The 23,887-nt window shown below is 42.0% G+C and overlaps 1 protein-coding gene across 2 annotated transcripts in view; it reads right to left on the bottom strand.

Annotated features, from left to right (window-relative positions):
- Positions 1-6,271: 6,271 nt before the first annotated feature.
- The window catches only part of LOC117258595 (voltage-dependent L-type calcium channel subunit beta-4-like), a 29,890-nt gene continuing 12,274 nt past the window's right edge, over positions 6,272-23,887 (bottom strand). Inside the window, exons 3-15 of one of the 2 annotated variants that reach the window (XM_033629626.2) lie at positions 18,063-18,182; positions 16,580-16,702; positions 16,376-16,491; positions 16,217-16,296; positions 16,091-16,110; positions 15,678-15,755; positions 13,835-13,893; positions 13,623-13,723; positions 13,385-13,536; positions 13,206-13,301; positions 10,611-10,781; positions 10,367-10,412; positions 7,280-7,404 (exon numbers count right to left, since the gene is read on the bottom strand). In XM_033629626.2, the coding sequence (XP_033485517.1) occupies positions 10,383-10,412; positions 10,611-10,781; positions 13,206-13,301; positions 13,385-13,536; positions 13,623-13,723; positions 13,835-13,893; positions 15,678-15,755; positions 16,091-16,110; positions 16,217-16,296; positions 16,376-16,491; positions 16,580-16,702; positions 18,063-18,182 (1,146 nt within the window). In that variant the 3' untranslated portion in view covers positions 7,280-7,404; positions 10,367-10,382. Of the gene's footprint in view, positions 7,405-10,366; positions 10,413-10,610; positions 10,782-13,205; positions 13,302-13,384; positions 13,537-13,622; positions 13,724-13,834; positions 13,894-15,677; positions 15,756-16,090; positions 16,111-16,216; positions 16,297-16,375; positions 16,492-16,579; positions 16,703-18,062; positions 18,183-23,887 lie in introns of both variants that reach the window. The other variant, XM_033629625.2, reaches the window with a different exon arrangement.

Below are 23,887 nucleotides of genomic sequence, written 5' to 3'. Positions count from 1 at the left end.
TGTCTGACTCATAATTGTTTTAAAAAATGTATGAAAGAGATATTTATCTGTCACAAGGGTTTTTTTAGATTTTAAACAATCGTGCTGTGCTCAGTGGATAAACTGACTGACTTTTTTAAGGGTTAGTTTGAACTCAGCAAAGTCACACAACACACACTACTGATACTACCTAGTTCAATGAGGTGAAAATTACGGTTTGGCTTCGAAGAGAGCACAGATGAGTTTCGTTTTTAGTTCAGTTCCCCTCTGAAAATTCTGTTTGGTAAAGTACAGAGCATATGACTGGGTAAATGAGAAGTGAATTATACCGCACAAGCGGTGTGAGAGTTTGTAAACAGATGTTTTAATGTAGTTGTGATGTTAAACATGTCCTTTGACTTAAATGTATTAAGAATTTTCTCAGTTTTTGGATTCTTCATTCACTGTGGAAGCATGAGAGAAAAACAAAGTTTGCTTCATGAATTCAACCCAACACAACATGAGTAATATTAAACATACGATGTTTTGAGGGGTTGAAGTATTCCTTTAACTTTAATTTTGGCTTATATTGCCATGAACATTAAATGAAATGAGGGGAGTGAGGAGAGATGTTAGCATAATGAAAAGCACCCAGAGTCTAGGAAATATACACTCACCAGCCACTTCATTAGGTACACCTTGCTAGTACAGGGTTGGACCCCCTTTTACTTTCAGAACTGCCTTAGTCCTTGGTTTCATAGCTTCAACAAGGTGCTGGAAACATTCCTCAGAGATTTTGGTCCATACTAACATGATAGCATCACACAGTTGCTGCAGATTTGTCAGCTGCATCCATAACGCACATCTCCCATTCCACCATATTCCAAAGGTCTATTGGATTGAGATATGGTGCAAAATTCTGACCCCACCATCTGAATTTTACAGCAGAAATCGAGACTCCTCAGACCAGGCATCTGACAGGAGTGGCACCCGGTGTGGGCTTCAGCTGCTGTAGCCCATCTGCTTCAAGGTTCTACGTGTTGTTGGTTCAGAGATGGTCTTCTGCAGACCTTGGTTGTAGCGAGTGATTATTTGAGTTACTGTTGCCTTTCTATCATCTTGAACCAGTCTGATCATTCTCCTCTGACCTCTGGCATCAAATGCTCACTGGATATTTTCTCTTCTTTGGACCATCCTCTGTAAACCCTAGAAATGGTTGTGTGTGAAAATCCCAGTAGATCAGCAGTTTCTGAACTACTCAGACCAGCCCGTCTGGCACCAACAACCATGCCACGTTCAAAGTCACTTAAATCACCTTTCTTCTTCATTCTGATGCTCAGTCTGAACTTCAGCAGGTTGTCTTGGCCATGTCTACATGCCTAAATGCATTGATTTGCTGCCACATGATTGGCTGATTAGCTATTTGCATTAACATGCAGTTGAACAGATGTACCTAATAAAGTGGCCAGTGAGTGTATGTCTGTAGAAAGGTTCACAGCACTGCTAGAGTATATTTAATAATGAGTGTATTATTATGAAACAACAAAAAAAGCACCCAAACAATTAAAAGTACATAAAATGTCATGTTTATTTTGTTTTAAGTCATATTTCACTTAGCATTGTAAATCTATTTTCAAATAGAAAGCATTCTATACAGCATCAGGCAGGAAATGTCTCACTTTTTACACATTTGCTGTCTCTTTTTGATAAATAGAGGGAAGAGGCGTGTTGGGTCACGCTAGCACGCTGTGGTAGTCTGGTGGATACACGGTTATATTTAGTGCAGTTATTGCATTACAAAGCAACCATCCCAAAAAAAAGTAGTGCAATTTTTTTTTCATCTACTCACACAAAAAAGAGGAAGTCCAGATGGTCTAAGGCGTTTAAAGTTTTTCAATGTTAGGCTTAGTATTGCATACAGAATAAGACAGAGGAAACTAAATTATAACCCTTTGTAAAAATTGTGCTTCATAAATTGAAAAACCTCAACTGCTTTATCAGTTGCTGAATTGGTCCGCTTTGAAAAACATACTCTGCCAAAATATGATGACAATAGCTAATTGGTGAACTAAAGCATGCAGGGCTTTAATAATAATAATAATTCACTCATTCATTTTATCACAAATTAACAAAAATTGTAGGCCTGATCTGGGACCGGGACAATTTTTAAAGTGAGTGACTTTTTAAAAGTGCCAGTGTCCACCCGATACTGTGGAGAAGAAAACAAATGTCCCCAATATTAATGTTTGTGGATAAATAAAGTGATGCATTCTGATTTTTTTTTTTTAGTAATAGTGTTGTTAGTGGTGTGAGGAGTGAGTAGCCCCAAAGACAAGACTATCACTACAAGACAACGAGGAGAATCAGAATCAATGCATTACTGAAATACTTAACTGTAAAAAGAAACAATCAGATTTCATGCAACACTTGCATAGATTTTTTTTTTTTTTTTCAATCATGCTGATTTTTTTTTTTTGTCTTCAAAATATACAGAACACTAGATAGAGATACCTGTGAGACATGGAAGCAGTAAACCAGTAACTCCTAAAGCCAGCTGTCAACAGTGTCGACCCCCCCGCCCGCCCTCCTTCTCTCTGCTCGTGAAGCGGGTCACTGCTCGTCAGCATCACGTCCAACTTCATCATCGGCTCATGGACTAATAATGGTGCAGGAACAGAATGACATCGTGTCACGGGTGCTACGAGTCCTTCAGGAGCACGACACATTCGTGGGAGCTGAGCGCGACGATGAGTGTGTAGGACTTACACCTGAGGATCTGCTTTGATAATCAAACTGCAGTACGTAACGCAACGTTATGTGGCAAAGACACACAGGGAGGGGGTAGGAGGAGTGAGATAAGTGTAGAAACTGTGGATGCTACAATCAATAACGTGCTACAATCGAATTACAGGGCGATCGGTTGGGTTTTTTGGAGACACCGGGTGGTGCTGGAGGTGCAAAAAGGCATGCAAGCTTTACATTCTCTGAAGATCTGAAGAGGAGCTGCAGCGTGTCGCAGCGTGTGCTTGATAATATGTGAATGATTCAATGTAAACAAGCAAGTTTGGCAAATAATTCACCCTTTGAAAGATAACATTCCCTTTTCTTAGTTGTGTTTACATTCTCTGTGCGCGTTTTTTAGATTTTTTTTTAAACCGTAGAGGTGTTAAGAGTGATTGTGCAACAGCAAAGACGGGTGATGCCCAGAATGCACTGTACTGTAGGTGACACTGACGCTGTACTGCAGCTTCTTAACTGAAACTGAACAAAAACTTAAACGCAACACTTGTTTTGACTCCCATTTTTCACAGATTTAAAAGTGCAGTGTGTAACATTTAAGGGGATTTAGTGGCATTTCGCTGTGGCTGAAACATCTCCCAGTTAGGATTCCTTCAGTGTTCTTTGTGCAGGAGGTTTTCACCAGAAGCTGAATTATCAGCAGAGGTCTCTTCCTCTCAAAAACAAACAGACCAGGTGATTAAAACTGGTAAAACGACTAAATAACCCAATCTTGGGGCGGCAGCAGCTCAGTTGATAGGGACCTGGGTTGGGAACCAGAGGGTCATTGGTTCAAGTCCCTATCCAGAGAGGTGCCAGTCACCTCCTGAGCACTGCCGGTGCCCTTGAACAAAGCACCAAATCCCCAACTGCTCAAGACGCCTGTCCATAGGCAGCCCCCTCGCTCTGACATCTCGACATTTAATGCATGTATAGGTCCTGTTTGTGCGTGTATTTGTGTGTGTGTATTTCAGGCCTGGATGTATGTGAGTGAAAAAAAACTTAATTCCTCTCAAAGCAGCTTCATGTTAAAGTCGTGTTTTTGGCATGTCACAGACAGGGCACTAGCCCAGCACCTGCTAATGAGTGCTCACCTGTTTTCTCTAATAACTTAAGATCCAGACTTTCAGAGGCCAAATTGTCGACAAAGGTCTCTCCAAAACAAACAAACCTGGTGTTTTAAACTGATAATACACTAAATAAAGGAATTTTACATTGAAAAAATCTGCCCTGTTCCCGACACGCTCTTCGTTGTTAACTACAGTGGCTGACGTGAAAACACAAATGGCCTTATTTTAGAGCCAGTGTTTAGTTTGTCTGTTCTGGGCCTCTGTAGTAACATGGTGGACTTTGTGGATGAGGACCCTCTCCATATGTAGATACTAACGGTTCATTCTAAGGTAACAACAAACTCAACTATTCTTATTTTCAGGTGATTATACACCGTACATTCCATTCTGCCAATACACCCCTCTCAATCCTGCACACTGGAACTTTAAGTTAAAGATTTAAGACTTTTTTATGCACACAACAGACTAATTTATCTCAAATTCTGGTTGCAAATTTGTTAAAGTCAGTGTTAGTGAAGACCTCACTTTTCCCAAGAAACTCTATCCACCTGACAGGTGTGGCATATCGAGATGCTGATTAAACAGCATCATTACTATGCAGGCGTGCCTCAGGCTGGTCACAATAAAAGGCCACTCTAAAGTGTGTAGTTTGATCACACAACACAGTCCAGCGACACAATTTCCAGTTTCTTTTCTGTGACTTTGGCAGTACATCCAACCATCCTCACAGCCTTGATGAGTGCCATCAGCAGCATGGAACACACCTGCACCTGGCGTATCCCATGCACGTAAAAGACAGAACAGTGGTCAGACCTGGTGTCATCAGACCTTCGGAACATGCCTCTGTTTTGTGTGTGTGTTTCAGGGAGTGTCATCCTCTCCCTACACTACTGACTCTGGTGCATCAGCACTACATGTCCAGAGTTTGTAGTAAACCTTGCAAGTTGCAAAAAGCACGACAGGGAGACACTTTTGGACGGGTATAAGCTGCTTTCAATAAGTATTGTCGATGTTCTGGTTCTGACACTGGAGGTTTCTGTGGGTTTTGGATTTATGAACTTCTGTTTTTCCACCAGATCGGAGGTGTTCTGGTGATTTTTTTTGTGGCAAGGACATGCTGTCCATAGCACATTTAATATTGTGTTTTGGAGCTTATACCCTGGCTATGCAACTAGAGTGGGCTTCCTTTGGAATTTATCCGCGGGGTTGTTCATGTGGTGGCAAACATGGCTAAGGTAGTTGTCTCGGTGGCACGTTTGAAGCTGCAGGAGGGTTGCCAATTGCCATGACACCATCATTTGCCACATGCAGCATGGCACATCTCCTTTACATTGAGCTGATCAGGTTGTTGATTGTGGTTTGTGGAATGTTGGCCCACTCCTCTTCAATGGCTGTGCAAAGTGGCTGTATATTGGCAGGAATTGGAAAACACTGTTGTACACGCCAGTCCAGAGCATCCCAAACATGCTCAATGGGCGACAGGTCTGGTGAGGATGCAGGCCATGCAAGAACTGGGATCTTTTTAGCTTCCAAGAAATCTGTATAGACCTTAAATCTGTATAGACCTTAAATCTGTATAGACCTTAGGTCTCAGAATCTCGTCAATGTATCTCCATGCATTCACACTCCTCGTACCATAACCCCACCACCACCATGGGGTACTCTGATCACACAATTGACACTAGCAATCCGCTTGACCACACAGCTTTAGACGCAGCGTCTAATATTTGCCCGATATAGTGTAAACTGGGATTCATCTGTGAAGAGAACCCTTCTCCACAGTGCCAGACGCCATCAAAGGTGAGCAGTTGCCCACTCAAGTCGGTTATGACGACTAAGTGCTGTCAAGTCAAGACCCTGATGAGGACGACGAGCACGCAGTTGAGCGTCCCTGAGACGGTTTCTGACGGTTTGTGCAGAAATTCTTCAGTTGTGCAAACCCATTGTTGCATCAGCTGTTGGTGGCTGGTCTCAGACTATCTCGTAAAGTGAAGACACTGGATGTGGAGGTCCTGAGCTGGTGAGGTTACACGTGCTCTGCAGTTGTTGGCTGGTTGGATGTACTGCCAAATTTACAGCCTTGGAGACGGCTTATGGTAGTGAAACGAAGATTTAATTTACCAGCAACAGCTCTGGTGGACATTCCCGCAGTCAGCATGCCATTGGCGTGTAGGTGTGACCCTACCATGACACACTTGTGTAGTAATGATGCTGTTTGATCAGCATCTTGACATGCCACACCTGTTAGGCGGATGATTTGTCATGGAGAAGAAGTAGTCCTCGCTAACACGGATTTTAACAAACTTGCGACCAAAATTTGAGAGAATTATATCTTCTGAGCGCATAAAAAAAGTCTTAGATCTTTACTTAAACTTGTGAAAAATGGGAATAAAGGCAAAAGTGTTGCTTTTAAATTTTCGTTCAGTGTACATTGTGACCGTTAAGAGACTAAGTGTGTGATTAAGTGTGTGTGTAGGTGTGTGTGTCTCCATTCACCGTCTTCAGAGTAAAAACTGACTGAACACATGGGTGGCAACATTTCTCTGAAACAACGAACAAGTCCATATTTAACATAATCAAACAAATATAGTAGCAATGAAACAAAACCAGGTGCCCATTCAGTATATACATTGTAATCAAATGCATTACTATTCCCCATAAGTGGATTCAACAGTAGACATTCCTACATTAGTTTATCCGTAAGGTTCATTCAGTTCCTGTTCTGACGTCAATGTGCAAATAGTCTTAAAATAATTATACTCATACATGCAATAGTAAAGATAGTTAAAAGTCTTAGGAATTTTAAGGCCAGTATATGAGACATCCTACAATAGAGAAACCTTAGGCAAAGCAGCTAAAGTTTGAGTTTGCGTACAGCTGGTAGCCTGAAACCTTTCCATTGCAGAGTTGAGTAGCCCTGTTGACTTTAATCTGAATCACGTGACCCTGGAGAGGTCAGTGCAATCCCCGAAAGATAAATTAAAACTGGGAGTCTGGAAGAGAGCGACTGTTAATACTTTAAAAATAGACCTAAAGATGTCTACTTTATAAACTGGGCATCTGATTTTGGGGCAAGTGTTTCATCTGTAAATCGTTTGTTTGGGAACGTACGACAGTCGTAGGGCTCGGTGCTGATCTGGAGGCCGTGTGGGTGGGAGGGGGGGCTTGTTCCTCAGTAGGTGTCTCGGGGCCAGGGGCGGCTGCGCTGGCGGTTGTTCCTCTGGTTGTGGCCTTGCTGAGCTTCGCGTTGGAGCAGCCTGTCCTGTGACTCGTGCCCGTTGGCACTGTGGGCACTGCCGGTGTGCCCACGGTGAGGGGGGTACATGTCCCTGTATGTGCGAGCATGGCAGGGGGAGGCATACTCATCCTCCTCCTCCTCTTCCTCCTCCTCTTCCTCTTCTTCCTCCTCTTCGTCCTCCTCACCCCCCCTGTGGCACGGGCTCCCCCTCCGGCCGCGAGACAGGGAGTCGCTGGCCTCGTCAGACGGCATAAGACTGTCCTGCTCCAGGGGGGAGTGGGCCTCCTCACCTGCCTCCTCCTCCTCCTCACCCTCCAGGCCCACCGCCTCACGAGGCTGCGGCTGGTTCTTGTTCTGGTTCTGGAGGATCGAGTTGTCACGGACAGGAATAAAAAGAAAGAATGAGAGTCAAAAGAAAGTTCTGAAACTGAAAGTAGCCTCACACTTTCTGGTAACAGTTTCCATTGACAGCAAACACACAGAGGGTCAACAAAATAATGCAAACACTACATCAAGAAGGACTTTGAAGGAAAGGTTCAGATCCATCTTAAAGCAACACTCAACATGCCAGCACGTACACTGAAAAGTTACTGGTTGCTGCACTTGTTCCTTCTGTCCACACCGGCTGCATCCTTTCCAAAAGGGTTCATAAAGTTCAGCTGAAGCTAACATGAGGCTTCAGCAGACAACCAGTTGCTCACCCTGTAGTGCAGGTGTCCCACGTACAAAGGCTATGTCATTGCCGCAGCAGCTGCAGATTCCAATCCAACCTGTAGCCTTTTGCTGCATGTAATCCTCCCTCTATCTCCCCCTTTCCCACTTAACAACTGTCCTTTAAAATAAAGGCATAAGCCACCAACAGAGTGAGCTTCCTTGCTGAGCTGCAGCGAAGAAATATTTACATAAATATTTAATTTTATCATTATTTTTATGATTTTTTTTTTTTTTTACCATCTCTTACATTACACTTTAGGAAAGGATCCCTTTACACCCAAAACAACCAGTAGGAACAATTACAGCAACCAGTAACTGTTTCATCCTGTGGGCATGTCAGTGTTGTTTCAAGACAGACTTGGGGAAAAAATTAAACAAATCCTAAGTAACTGTGAGAATTACAAACACTGCAACAAAAAAACACCTATGATGCCAATTAGCAGCATTTGTCAGCTATAAACAGATCTGAGATACCAGCACTTGGTATTAAATTACAAAAAGAATCGAAGCTCTCTTTATTTTATTAGTGATTATTAATAAAATTAAAGGCAGCTGTGATTCCAGTCAACGGGTACTCCTTATAATGCAGTTTATAGATTTTATGGTAACCAGCACCTGTGTGCACATACTCTGACTACACTACTCTAACTTACAGTATAAGAAACATAGGCTAAAAAATATTCAAAGAACAGTTCATCCCAAAATCAATAATACATATTTTTCCTCCTCCCTGTAGTGCTGTTTATCAGTCTAGATTGTTTTGGCGTGAGTTGCCGAGTTGGAGATATCAGCTGTGAAGACATCTGCCTTCTTTCCAATATAATGGAACTAGATGGCACTCGGCCTTGGTGCAAAGTGCCAAAAGAATACATTTGAAAAACTCAACAACAATGTCTCTTTCCAGAAATCATGACATGGATTCATGTAGGGACTATTTTTTTTACGAACTACACCCGCAAACCATATCACCACACAGAAGGAAGCGTGCATCTGCTGCTAGTTCACCTAGCACCACTGAGCTAGCTAAGCTGAGACGGATGGTTGGAGGGTGTACTTCTGTAGAAAGAAAATAGTTCCTACATGACAACTGCTCTCAACAAGGTCTATGGATTATCTTGATTAACTGGGTCATGATTTCTGGAAAGAGACATTGCTGCTGAGTTTTTCAACTGTACTTTTTGGCCTTTCAAGAATGAGGTAGTAATGTGCTCCAGGACTGTCTTTTTGATATGAGACTCAAGAAAAAACGCAGGTGCTCTTTAAGACAAGGGTCAGCACATGGGAAGAAAAAAACAAACTTCATGCACACATATGTAATTTTTGTCTTTTTTTTTCCTGAGCACTTGTGGAGACGTGTGACCCTAAAAATGATTGGGTGACACATCCTACTGAGTTTATAAAATGTTTGCTTGACTCCTGTCCACCCTTTTGCACCCTGATGAAGACCTTAGGTTTGAAACCAGTCTGTGTTTTCATGTAGGCAGCCACATTTTTTGGATAAAGACTTTTAAACGTAATTCAAGTTTATTTTTTCTTCCCATATTTTTTGGCGCTTTGAGCACCACAAGCTGAGTGCCATCTAGTTCCATTATACTGGAGAGAAGGCAGACATCTCTACGGCCGATATCTCCAACACTCTGCGGCTCACACCAAAACAATCTAGACTGATAAACAGCACTACAGGTAAGAGGAAAAATATGTGTTTCTGATTTTGGTGTGAACTGTCCCTTTAAACTATGTATGAGTGCTGTCTTTATTTCTGGTATTCAAAGCCATGTGAGACAGCGAACAGAGCAACTAAGAGGACGGATCATCTGAAGCCAAACTGCAGGTGCACTGCTAAAAAAAAAAAGAAGTTTCTAACTGTACAATATATACAATATATAGGGGGTTGAGGATGTTAATAATTAGCATGCAGCAGTGTTTGCAGTGTTGGTAAAGTCTCTTCAGAGTCCTTTTTCAGTTCACAGTGTTTTGTCTCCGTGTACACAGATTAATAGTACAGACACCGAACAAAGGAAATGCCAGTGAAACGGCTGAATGGATGGTCAGGAGGTTATTCCAGAATATGAGATTGTTACTGTGCTGATGTTATGGTCTCAGTTTATTGTTGTGTAAATTGTGCATTATTTAGTTACCAGTGAATACATTATTTAAGCATTAATCATATGCCTTTAATTGTCATTCAACAGAGCATTATGTGCAACTGTGAGCGGGGGAACCATTCACAAAGCATGCTTAGAAGAGGATCAGTCTGAAAATAGAGACAGAGGGTCAGATTTTGACTTTACACACAAACACTTTGTTATTTCCAAACATGATGTTCTCAGTTATTAAACTGAAGCTGCTCTGTGAAATTTCCTCCCGGAAAGCTTGTGGAGCGGTGATTCACCTGAGACCATCAACTAAAGGAAAGGAGGCAGGATGCAGTGGAGAAAAAACACGCCGTCTTTTCTGTGGTGAGATCTGAATGAATAAAATGCTGTTCATTCACTGTCTCAGCCGCCGTGTCGTGTTCAGGTGTGTCAGAGGGGACTGTTGGGGTTTAGAGTGCAAATATAAATATATAAAACTATATTTATATACGTATATAAACCCTACTACTCACCCCATTTTGTAAGCGATCATTCAATTAATTCCTGTGTTTCAGAAAACTGCAAAAATGTTAAGCATGGATGAGTGAGAGGACAGACAAGACAACTGGAGACAATCACATCAAAACAAAGGAGTGAGAATCTGAGATGGGAAGAGCTGGTAAAGACAGTGACAACATACAACATGTTCAAAACTACTTAAAGAGTCTTATATGAGTATTTAAACAGTGCTCTTTAAACAGATGGAGACAAGCTGACCTGGAGGCTGGAGATGGCAGAAGGCGGGGTCATCAGACTCTGCTCCAATAAGGGGTTGAGAGGGGTGTTTCCTGGGAGGTGAGTGGCACGCCAGTAGACCTCCAGGTATTCAGCCAAATGCTCACATGCATCTTCAAGCTGGTTCTCATCCAAAATGACATCAAACATATCCTACAAGGCAACAAAAGAAAAAAAATCAAGGCTCTTGTGGTACCACAGGGTCATATCATTAAAAAATAACAACATAATTTATGACTGACTCCCAAGGTCATGTCATTGGTCCACCTTCCCGAGCCTCGAGCAAATATACAGTATACAAACTGTATATATACACATAGAGTTTCCGTGATAAAATTATCCCAGTGAGGACAGCTCAAGTGCAAACACTGTGTTTGTATGATTAGAACAAGACAGGCTGCGGTCGAATACTCTTTTTACTGACGAAGGTTCCTAACTGAGTCAGAGAACACTGAAGTATCTAAAAGGCAGCCATGATAGCTGGTCGAACTCTCTACATCATTGTTGCTCAAAGTGCGGCCCGTGGGCCAGTGGTGGCCCTCAGAAACATTTTATGTAACCTCCAAACATGAAATGAAATGCATGAATTCTGTTTAAATCAATCACAGTCCATTTCCTTCCTTCCTTTTCTTTCACTTTCTGTATCTTACATTTCATGCACCGCTAGGAGACACTGACATCTTGTAGAAAACTACCTCTTGCATGACAGCTATTGGCACCTCAGGAGTGTCGCAGGAATGTCCTTCTGTCTTCAATGTTAGTACCGTCAACCAAAGTTAGTGATTTTGGTGGGCAACTCACAAATCCACTTGTCTTGTGTCGCTGTCAATCATATGCCGGCTCCATAAACTGGCTCTAAAACTTTGAGCACTCCTGCTCTAAATGCAAAGAAAAGGTTCTTCAGTGCTTCTTTTCTTATCTTTTTTAGCATAGGATACACTGTATCATCATTTACATAAAGAAAGGAGCTAATGTCGTCGCACAATTCATTGCGGTGGTAACATTTAAAGTGACCAACATCAATAACATCCAGTGTTGCGTAATTACAGAGCCTTGTGTAACTGGAGCCGGATTCTCTTAGGACCATGGTTGTGTTTTCTTAAGTCCTAATGAATTGTCCGTCACATCTTTCCTTGACCTCATGACATTTTCAATCAAGGTTGAGAAAAGTGTTTAAGACATAAGATAAAGTATTTAAGACATAAGATAATTTAAGACATAATTTTTTTGACTATTTGACCGCAGACTGAGAGTCAACAGCCCTGCTAGCAGCTCAGTGAGACTGTAGTTTGACACGGCTGTATGTTGAGCTAACATGCTCAAAGTGACAATTCTAACATGATGATGTTCAGCAGGCGTAATGTTTACCATGTTCACCATCTTAGTGTAGCATGTTAGCATGCTAACATTTGCTAATTAGTACTAAACACAAAATGCATGTTCTTCCGCCATCATGGAGAATCTCACTATGCATTAAATGCACCTCAAAGAGACAAGGAGAGAGGAGGCTTCTAGAGGAGCATAGAGTGAGGGGACACAGGTGTATCCTACATGATAGTCTTTTATAAACTAGCGTGACTTGTAAATGCTGCACCTCAACATGTGGCACATTAACTGACGCTGCTTAAGACTGACACTATGGAACTAACAAGTTTCTCATTTGGCAGCTTCAGCTCCTTTGTCCTTGTGTCTTTTCCTTACATGTGTCTCTCACACCCTCACTGGGAGGAGCTCAGATGCGAGAAAGAGACACAAGTGAGGAAAGTGAGGAGACAAGCACCTAATGTTCGTCACAACCTGCATCTCTGTCCTCCAGCCACATTCTCACTTCCCCATACCTGTTCACAGCCATTCTCTACCTGTCCACTAGATGCCCTCAGACTTTCCCACCTTCCCTCACCTGTCCTGTAGTAACCCCTGCCGCTACAGTCACCTGACCTTCCACAGCCACATGCTCACCTGTTTCCACTTTCACTCATCAGACCTTTTCCACTCATTCCCTGTCAGATCGTCAGTGTTGCTTTGTTTTGTTATTTTTGAGCCTCTGTTATCAGAACCTGGACGTGAAAGTGCATCTGGTACATTGTTACCTGGACGTATATCTGAATCCTATCTGTACCTGCTGGTGGGCAATTTTCCTGGACCCATTCCTGCTGTCCTGTGGATTCAACACTTTGGACTTTTCATCATATGCCTGTAAGCTTATATACTTAAATTTTGGCAATAAATCCCTGAACTGTTTCTGTTGTTCTGCATTTGGTTCCTTTCCTCTGTGTGAATCAAATTTCACAGCAATCCATTCAGTGATTATTGAGTTATTTCAATAAAGACCAAAAATGTGAACCTTATGGTGGTGTTAAAGAAAAAGTCAGGGGGTCACCAAAGACAGAAGCCTTTGTCCTCTGGGCAAATGTCTGTATAGAATTTAATGGCACCTGATAGTTGAGGTACTTTAATTTGGACCAAAGTGAAGTTGGTGCTTCACACACAGCCCATCTCTTCCTCTTCTTCACCTTGTAAACATCTAGATTAGGAATAACCAAACATTCCAGCACTAAGAAGAAATCCCACACTCACAGGGGGGCACTGAGAGAGTTTGTCTGCAGCCATCATCTGCACATTCAGGTGCTTGCTCTGAGACTTCCCCCTGGATTTGACCAGCCTCTGGAGCACCTGAGAGAAAAGAGGTAGAGGTAACGTTAAAGGTGGAGGAACACAAGGCAGCCTGAATCTATGAGTGAGGTAACCTGCTGTACCTTTGGTGAGGAAACTTTCACGTAGACAATGATGGGTGCGAGGGAGGTTTTGGCTAGCTGTGCGGGATGGTTGATGGTGTCCGCGTCCAGAACCACCAGCTGCAGCGTTTTGGCGAGTTCGAATATCCTCTCAATCTCACTCTGAACCTCCGCTGCACAGACACATCAGGCTTAAGTTTAAACTCATTGTTTATGTATACCAAAAGATTTCAGGAGTTTTCATGATGGAATTAGTCACCTAGGCTGGAGCGCGTGTTGGATCTCTCCATGATGGGTCTTTTGTTGAGGACAGATCTCTTGGCTAAAGACAGGTCGGCAGTTACACGGGTGATTGAGATTCTGTAGCAAACACAGAGAGAAAAACGTGGTGAAACTTTTTGATTAAATTTATTAAAGGCCCGACTATCCACAATCACAAACATCATTCTGTAATCTCTCCATTTTACTGACCTTCCCTCAAATCTGTGTTTCAGGAAGTCAAAAAGAGCTTTCTGCATCATATCCGTCACCTGGGAGGAAGATAAGAGGTAAGAAACAGATTTTTTAAACACTGAACACAACCACAAATTTCAGAATATGACAATAAATTGGTCATGTAAACCATTTGGATGTTCCAAATTGGGCCTTATTCCAAATTTAGCATTTTCAGATGATGACGTGAGGGATATGCCGGTATTATTCGGGTTTTAGAAGCATTTTTTGGATGTGTATAGAGAACATGCAGAACAAGCGTCTCAACTGTGGTTTTAACTGCAGTTACATTGTACACAACCCAATTAGCCAACAGTTTGCAAAGCTTTGAGGTAGGGCTGGGCGATATGTCCTGCAAATCATATCACAATATTTTTCAGCTATATCTTGATACAGGATATGTCTCTCAATATTTTTAAGTCTTCTCAAAAGCACTTCATTAATGCTAGGACTGAGAGACAAAATCCAACATAACAATATTTCTGACCAAATACCCTCTTAGATGCAAAAAGTTGTAGAGATGACTAGTTGTTTTTTTTCCCCAGAAAATTTTAACAGGAGATTTTTGATAAATAATCATCAATAATGTGGATATAACAACTAAGTAGGTTAAGACAAGCGTTACAAAAATAGAAAAGTCTGATAAGTTGATTAATTGACATCACTTTACTGTAATGCAGCCTTTAAAATGAGGGGAAAAAACACAATTTTCCAAAATCTATGACAATACATAGTCTCATACCTCGAAAACGACATAATATCAACATATTGCTCAGCCCTGCTTTGAGGTACTGATGCATGCCCCAAAAAAGCCCACATTTTTAAACATTTTAAAAGATTTAAAAGATATTAACAGGTTTTTGGATATGTGCAAATAACATAATATCAACCTTTTCAAGAAGGTGGCTAAAGGAATGAAAGATTTAGGCTGTGTTTACAGAACAAGTCTGCCAGGGGTGGAAAAACTCAGACAACAGAAAACAGAATGCATTTTGTATGTAAACATACTGATTGTGTGATGATATTTTCAATTGTAATTTTCTAATAAGTTACGCATCTTCCAGGACATCATTTCTAGTTTTAATGTCTTGCGGTTGATCATAAAATGTCCATATACATTTTAGGCTACATCAGTATTAAAAAAAGGAATGAATAATGAATAAATACATTTAGTGTGATAAATGAAAGCTAATGTAATTTAGTAGAAGTATTTTCTCCCAAAATGTACTCACAAGAGAGTAAACAGTATACTGCGTTAAATCTACTGTAACAAGTATATTCATTCACTCATTTTCTGTAACCACTTATCCTGTTGGGAGTCACGGGGTGCTGGAGCCTATCCCAGCAGACATTGGGCGAGAGGCGGGGACACCAATTAAGCCAACCTGCATGTTCTTGGACTGTGGGAGGAAATCGGAGTAACTGAAGAAAACCCAGGCTGACACGGGGAGAACATGCAAACTCTGCACAGAGGTCTGCTCCCCAACCCCAGGAACCCTCTTGCTGTCATGGGGACAATGCTAACCACTGCCCCACCATGCCGCCAACAAGTATAACTGACCCCAAAAAGTTACATGAGTACATCTAACATCTAAAATTCAACGTCAAGAAAACTGTGTTTGCTTCTTGTCCATGGCCCTTAGTTAAATTTAAAAATGAATGGACAATGTATTAAACAGGTTTCAGAGGTAAAATATTTCCGCCTTATTTTAGATTCCTCAGTTTGAACAACATGCAGGAACAGAGCAGGAACAGTTTGAACTGTTAAAAGAGTCAGGCAGTCGTTTTGTGTGTGCTGGAGGTGAAACGGGGAGAGGCTGACCTCATAGCCCTTCAGCGATGGTCCCACGAGGACCACCGGCCTCATAGAGGGCACCACGTCGTAGGGAGGGACGTGTTCCTGCCAGAAATAGGGGAGGACGAGGGGAGGGGGACGAAGAACAGAGAGAGCAGCGGTGAGACATGATGGGGGTTGGGTTTGTTTGTTGTGAAAAGCTGAAAAAATAATATCAGGGTTTCTGCAGCTTACTAAATTAAACTGAATAATTTTTATTATCCCATAATATTAAATTTAATACCTTTTTCGTGACCATTAAAAAGAAAATCAGTTAGAACTTTAAGGCCTACAAATATCTATTAAGACCTGCAGATGCCCTGATAATGTTCCTTAAAGTCAAACGTCACAAAGTTTGTATTATAAACAAACACTATGTCATCACAAAGTACCAAACCTACCTGTTTTTGCTTCTGTTTGGCTTGTGAAACAAGAAAATAACAATCAATGAAAGGAAAAAGAAAACAGCAGAGGGAAAAGTTGGTTTTTATTCCAGCACTAATAGGAGACAGATTTGTAGTACTTACATTCACCTGCAGATGGCGGTGTGGTCCTCCAGCTCCCTGTCACCATGTCCCCTAAACTGGAGGAGTTACCTCCTGTTTTCCTGCAACAGCAACACACTAAATTATCAGACTTACATTGTGGGAACAAGTCCTGTGAGACGTTTGATACCATTAACTGACCTTTGTTTCTGCTCCTGTTTGAGCCTCATGGCCTCGAGTCGCAGAGGGCTGGGGATGAAGGTGATGTCTGCACCCTCTTTTACTAGCCGGCCGATCCACCAGTCATTATTATACTTCTGTTGAGTTCAACACGACACAACAGAACCGTGTCACACATATCTTGTTTTAATGTAATGGAAAGGGTTCATCAACATCACCACTCACTTCTTTGATGTGCAGGAAGTCTTTGGCATCGAAATTAACTGCAGCTCCTTGGACAGGACAGTCCTCATCCAGAGCTCCGCAGTAACTCACATTCGTCTTTACTGCAAACGCTACAGGTTTGGACTGAATGAGAAAACACTTGTTAGTGATGGAAACTGTGGTATAAAGGTGTGAGACTGTGTGAACCAGAGGTTTGGACTCCAGTCATGTGTCCGGTGGCTTCAGACTTGACTTTTGATTTGACTTGACTTGATGTTCTCCCCAAACCCAAAGATGAAAATTTACATTACAAATATAGAGTGCAGCAAATCAGCTCCTTATATTCCTGAAAACACATATACATTGATTCAATCTTACAGCAGCCAATCACATAGCACGAGCAGGAGGGAAAGGTGCACTGGACAGATGAGAACTTGGACTGTCACACTGGGCTATTGGGACAGTTCAGTGACCAACAACAATTGGACACCATCATGCCAAACATGAGGCCCAAAACTGAAAAGTTCAGTGAGCTTTGTTTGACATTTTTAGGCCACACAGAGTTGGTTAAGTTGAGTTTGGGACACCCTGAAATCTTGGTTTCACCCAGATGGGCAGGGTTTTGCAGGACCTAGCAGTACAAGCATTCGTAGGCTCTGTGACCATCTCAGCAGCCGGTGCTCTGAGTGCATGTTCGTACTTTATATCATAACCTGCACCTTTGTGAGAATGCAGAACAACAATGCTGAATTATTTTTGGTTTGAAAATTAGAATCTGGACTGTGTGTCAATAGATGGGCTATTTTTCCCCCCAAAACCTTGTAAAATTAGGTACACTTGCGGTCCATTCAGAATGGACCATGAGCCACCAGTTGAGAATCACTGCTCTAGTTTGTTCGACATCTGACCAGATATGTCCTTTAGGGGCAGAAACTGGTTGATATATAACGTGTGTCTGCGATGCTGTGATTAAACAGATCATGTTTTAGTTGTGTTTACATGCGAGTTGCTGGTTGAGCACTAACATGCAGTAGGAGGAGCTCAGTCTATACCCAGTATGTTTTGAGTGGGTTTAATACTGAATATTGAGAGAAGAATATTTGTTGTCTTTCATCTGTTGAAGGATCTGGTGTATGGTTGGTAAGAAATATCTGAAGGGGCGGGTGACCCATTAACTAGAGTGGTTGGGCACATACCACATGGGCGCATCACTGAGCAGGGAGTCCCTGGCTTGATTCCCAGTTGGCCGGACCGTTTGCTGCATGTCATTGTTCTTCTCTCTTTCCCCCTCACTACCTGTTTCTTTCTACTTTTACTACCGAAGAATAATGAAAAACAAAACAAAACAGAGGAGGTGGTGGTGGAGGGGAGTGGCTATATATTGAAGTTCTTCTGGAGCAGTAGAGGCCTACATGTGGCTCCAGACTTCACCTCTACATATTTTGACTCATGAAACCGTTAAAACACTACACTTTGTAGTTGTGTATGTCGCCATATGACGTACCTTAGCTCTGTCGAGCTGCAGTTGTGCCTGGCGCTCGGCTTCACGCCGATACGCCTCGCGGTCCTCCTCTGCTGACAGGTCTGAATCCGACGGTCTACTGGTGTACGAATCAGCCGACCCCTGTTGGGAGACATATTACTTGTAATTAATCATTTCTTACATGACGACCAACAAGTCACGTGAATATTGCTGAGGTGTAACACTAAGAGGTGGGGAAGGTAGATCTACTATTCCTGTTCATGCTTTCATCTGTCTCTCTGCTCTGCAGTCTTTGTGTGCAGGTGTGCATGCAAATACGTGTCTGTATTCATGAACACATTCATGTATCTCCAACACAATGCGTTGCTCTCCCACACCAGCCATCCTCTGGTAGACCAAATATAGCACAAAGGAGGCAACTGCTTCCTCTTCTTTCCTGCTTGGCCCCAATCCATTCCATCATCCCCCACAGTGCAGCACATATACATCCTCTCTTCCCCCTGTTTATTCTCCAAGGACGTCTCCTCATTAGGAAAATATATGCTAGCTATCATTTTTTATTATAAGAGGTTTGAGGACACATGCTAGGGGTGGCTGAAAGCGACAGATATAAGTACACAAAGAGACGCTTTACACAAAATAACAATGGTGAAAATGGCTCGACAGGTGCTGCTGTGAGGCTTTTACTCACAACCTGCGATTATTTAATGAAATGTTTGCGTCATAGCCTGTAGAGCTGAAACTATCAGCTATTTAACTGATTCTGATAATAATTTAAATCTTTTCTAAAGCCAAAATGGCAACAATTCCCTGATTCCATCCTCTCATATGTGAAGTTATTTTGCTTATATTTATTTTATATAAGGGTAAGCTGAACATAAACAGAAAACAAAACAACACCATGGACTCTGGAAAATTATTGTGGACATTTTGTTTTACTATTTTCTGACATTTTGTAGCCAAAACTACTAATTATTTAATCGAAAAATAAGATGGAATCAATGATACTGAATTCCAGAGAGAACATCGTGTAAAGGAGAGAAATATGAGGTGGTGATCTCGATGCAGTTTGGGTACTGTGTGTGTGTGTGTGTGTGTGTGTGTGTGTGTGTGTGTGTGTGTGTGTGTGTGTGAGAGAGCTCTCCTATATTTGGTATCTATTTGGCTTCTCTGAAGGAACTCAGTCCTGAATCTGTCAGTAAAAAGAACCGCTGCAGCAAAAACAAATCCAAGTCAGGCAACACAGAGAGAGAGGTGAGACAGAAGGCAAACAAGAAATGAAAAGCATAAAAGGAGTGAGACGGACAAGAAAACACTCACGGATAAAGGTAACCAGTATTCATGACAACACTTATATGTGTGACAAGATGATCAAACATATTCATCCAAAAAAACCAAGGTGTTAAGAAACTAAAAAGCAGCACATAATACAGTTTTCCCTTTGGTTTTCCTCTCCTCCAGAGTGCAGTGACTTAGTCCTGGTCATCCATCTTGCCAACATATACAAACGAATCCTCTGGAGGACCAATTAGCAACAGCACAACAAAAGGAAAATCAGGCTCCAAATACAACAAAAAAAGTGCCCAGACATGAAAAACAACCACCACCTTTAGCTTCCTCTGCACTTCAGAATGCATACATATAATCCAAAATATTTTTTTACCACCTCAAGCCCCCGAGAAAACGGCAAGCGAGCACCTCTCCTCGTTTATTTTGTGTGTGTGTGTGTCTATGTTAGATAACTAGATCTGATTTCTAGCACTCACAAGCTCTGCAAGGCAACACTGCACCAGTGCCAGAGCAGCACCGAGAGAGAGAAAAGGAGGGTGAGGAAGAAGAACGGGATGGATAGAAGGAGAGACAGAGAAAAGGAGGGGAGGGAGGATGAGGAGGAGGTGGAGGAGGGGGGTGAATATCGTTGACAAGATATACTGAAAAGAGAAGGATGTTTACGAGGACGGAGAGTGACTGAAAGATGGTTGGTGAGACGAGAGAGTGTATAAACGATTTATACGACAAGATAAAGCGAGGCTATCTCGAGGGGAAGATGAGATTAGAACATAATAAAATGCTATGAAAGAGTGGAGTGAGACCTAGATATCTATCCTCATCGCAGATAGAAGAAAAGAAGGGAAACACAGCAGGAGGAAGGACCATGAAGAGACAGAGACACACAGACAGAGACGGTCAGAGAGTTGCATACCTGGCTGATTAGGAGGACGGCGCTAGAGCCTGATAAAGACATGAATCTGATATTTTTTTTCTCACTGTAACGGCTTCCCTGTCTTCACTGGGAACGCGCTCAAACACACACAGACATAAAAGTGGAATAAATATGGTGGTGGGCGCGAGGGAAAGGCGTTATGTCAGAGAGCTGTTTAATGATGTTAGAACACAGAGAGCTGCCTGGGCTGTGATTGCTGTTCATTATTAATGTTTGGACATGAGGCTGTGGACCTCTGCTGCTACCTGTCAAATCCTAAAACAAAACAGTGTTGCCACCGATGCAACTGAGCAGGAAACAGTGTGTTTTGCAGGTGAAGCTGAGCTGCAATGCAGAGTGTAATGATCTGAGTACATCTTTATCGTCTGGTCTGAGGGTGTCTTGTTTTTTGTGTTTTTGTTTTTTTTTACTGCTAATGTCCCCGTCTGGGGGCTAAATTTAACTCTGTTCTTTCCTATTCTGCTTCTGTGATTATTCTTCACACACTGCAACACTGATGGCCTCAACTCCACAGGGAGGGGCCAACAAGGAAGTGTGTCATCCAGCTAGTCGAGTCCTCGAGAGGGCCAAGTCATCCTACGGTCTAGGGACAGAACAGCGGGGGATTTCTACAGTAATTCTATCACGATTTTACTGATACTGTGTTCGCTGGTTTCACAGTTTGCATTCAAATGTGTCCTAGTTTTCTTTTGGAAAGACATGTAGAGATGTCAACTGATTAGCCATGCTAGAGTATGCCAAAGAGCACCTTTTATTGCAACAATTATTGATCAAATTGTAAACAAAAGCTCAGAATGAAATACATTGATGGGTCTTTTAACACAAGGAATAACACTAGACCACAAATAAACCTGTTATTAATGTTACTAGCGCCTGTTAGGAACAGGCCTGCTCCAGTAACTTGGCCTCCTGTATTGCTGCTGGCAGCTTTCTCGAGAACTGCTCATCCACACGACTTCACACTCGATGCTGTGCTTCTTCGGGTCCTGAGCAATACACCTGCCACGACACAGTTGTGTCCCGTAGCAATGCTAGAGTACACGCATCATTTGTTAAAAGCTAACTATTTGGGAACAGACTATTCCTGGGAACAAAAGCGTTCTCAAAGTTACACTGCTGATGCTTGAAATGTTTGAGTTTGCTTCAGTGTAACATCTCTGGTCTCTCCTTTATCATGTTTTTGAATGTACTGTAGTGAGCAACGTAGAGCGAGCTGTTCGGCGGTGTAATAGTTAACAGGGGTCCCCAAACAATACACTTCAACAGTTGTGCTCAAACTTTTTCAATAATGCCTGCCTGTTCAAAGTGGGAATATAGCGCCATAATGCCGCCTCGACATTCTTTATAACTATGGTTGGGTAAAGGGAGGAGCCGGGAACGGAGGCAGTAACAACCCCGAAACGAGGTCTGTATAAAATGTAAAGGCAGAAAGTTGTGACCATTGGTGGAACGGTTGTGACACATTTGATTTGGCATTATGTTGGTGACCACCCATGGGAGATTAAAAAAGTAGCTGTTAGCAGTTAGCGGCTATAAATGTCCACAAATCAGGACAACAATGAGATTTGTGAGCTCCTTATCCTCTGAGCAGAGGAACAGATCAGCTGCCATATAACGGAGAAAGTAAATGGTTGTGATTGACATATTATACCATTGTTTTTGTTTAGAAAGCACTGCCAACATGTTATATATCACACTAGAGGCCGACGCTGTTGTGTTACATGTATACGCCTCTTTTGATTGTCGATTGTTGCCGCGATGTAGTGTATAGTCACACACACACACTCTCAAGAGCTCGCACAAGACATTACACTTCCTTGGGTCCTCAGCAATACACACACCAAGCGTGAAGTTGATCAGATTAATAATTGTCAAGAACATCAAAGGACAAACAGACAGAGACTCCCTCCATTTGAGTTAGATTAAACCTGAATTCATTGATTTGGGGGTCACTAGGGGGCAGCAAAACATGCTGTAAACACAACACTGACACATTATAACCATATATACCAACATTTGTACAGTACAGTCAGTTTAATAGGACTTTTTTTTGCTGATAACAGCTGCCTGTTATGGCTGAAAACAACCATGTCCAGAGCAGTGAGAGTAAAACAAATCAGTAAAATTAGGAAGTCAAAAACAGACTGTATGAATAATGGACGTAGCTACTGTGACCTCAACAATTGGTTTGTGGACTCCTATTTTGAACCTGCGAGTTTGCCATCTTGTTTTTTAGGAGCCAGATGTGACCATATTTGGACAAGTGGGTGGAGCTGCGGAGGAACGAGGGCCGGATCTGACTCATAGACTATAGTTACGCTTTGCAAACAGCCTGTTATGCAAGTGACTCCACCTTCCTATAGGCATAACTTTAAGCCTTTATAAAATGTAACAGGTGAATTATATAAAAATCCCCCACCCCCCGTACACTTGTCATGAATGTAGAAATTAGCAATGGAGACCGAAACTGTTATTTGCACCAGGCTGTAAACATGTTAATTTCCGCTGTAAAGATGGGCATTTTAACATGGGTGTTTATGGAGATTGACTCACTGCTGTAGCCAGCCTCATGTGTCTTTCAAGGAACTGCCGTTTTTGGCACTTCAGGTTGGCTTTTATTTTTCAGCCCTGGTGGTTGCAGCTTGGTGAAAAAATCATAATAATAAGCTGAAAGACACTGAAACCTTGAGTCTGTTGCAGAGTCCGGTTTTAATACTTCTGGGGTTTATCATTATGAGTGACTCCTTTCTCATCACACAGTGATTTGATCTATTGTTAATGTAAATATATGGAAATCCTTTCATTTATAACTCAAACTATTGATTTAAAAGTAAGTACCTCCCATTGTCACAATCAAAATGTTACCTATTCAACCAAAAGCAGCAGATGTCGACAGGTTTGGGTTGTCGTCATTCAGTTAGTAACTCACTTATGTTTGATCTCACTATGAAACTGCAGATCGTCATGCAGCATTACATGGAGATTCATGTTTTCAAGTCCTGTTGTGCCAGCAGCACAACTTTCTGAACAACTTCTGGAAAATATGAATGAATGAAAAAACTGGAGTGCATCTTTGCTTCATAAACAAAACATAAAAAACAAAAGAGTCACACTCAGTAAACAAAGGTGTTTGCTGGAGTCAAAGGCCACGTCTATTCTTCACTCGCAAATAGATAATGTCAAACTATGGACGACACATTTGCTTTAACTTATGTTAACACCATCAGCATTTATATTAGTTCCCTATAAGCCTCACCTCCATTACGTTGTTGTCTGTCCCTGCGTACGAGCTCCCAGAAACATGAAGGCTCAATTTACGGCACAAAGGAAGTGCATGAACCATTGCTCAACCAAAACAGACAGAGGACAGCGCTTTCATTTCCGATAGCTATCCCCAGTTACCAAAGATTATCAGTGTAAAATATTTGCAGTCACTATCCCAGTAGCAGAAATGGTGGACAGTGGAACAACTGAAGTAACTGTGGAAAACAAAATGTGGCATGTTCTGTGTTGTTGGTAGCTGCTATAGGGTCTGAATTTAACTCGAGCCTTATCAGCAAAAAAAAACTGCAGATACGATGCATCTGTTCAGTGTTACTATCAGCCGATAATACCAGTGAAC

The sequence above is a fragment of the Epinephelus lanceolatus genome, chromosome 8, assembly GCF_041903045.1.
Source record: "Epinephelus lanceolatus isolate andai-2023 chromosome 8, ASM4190304v1, whole genome shotgun sequence".
NCBI classification, from domain to species: domain Eukaryota; kingdom Metazoa; phylum Chordata; class Actinopteri; order Perciformes; family Serranidae; genus Epinephelus; species Epinephelus lanceolatus.
Note: the sequence above shows the minus strand (reverse complement) of the source record. Positions and strands in the feature narration are given on the sequence as shown.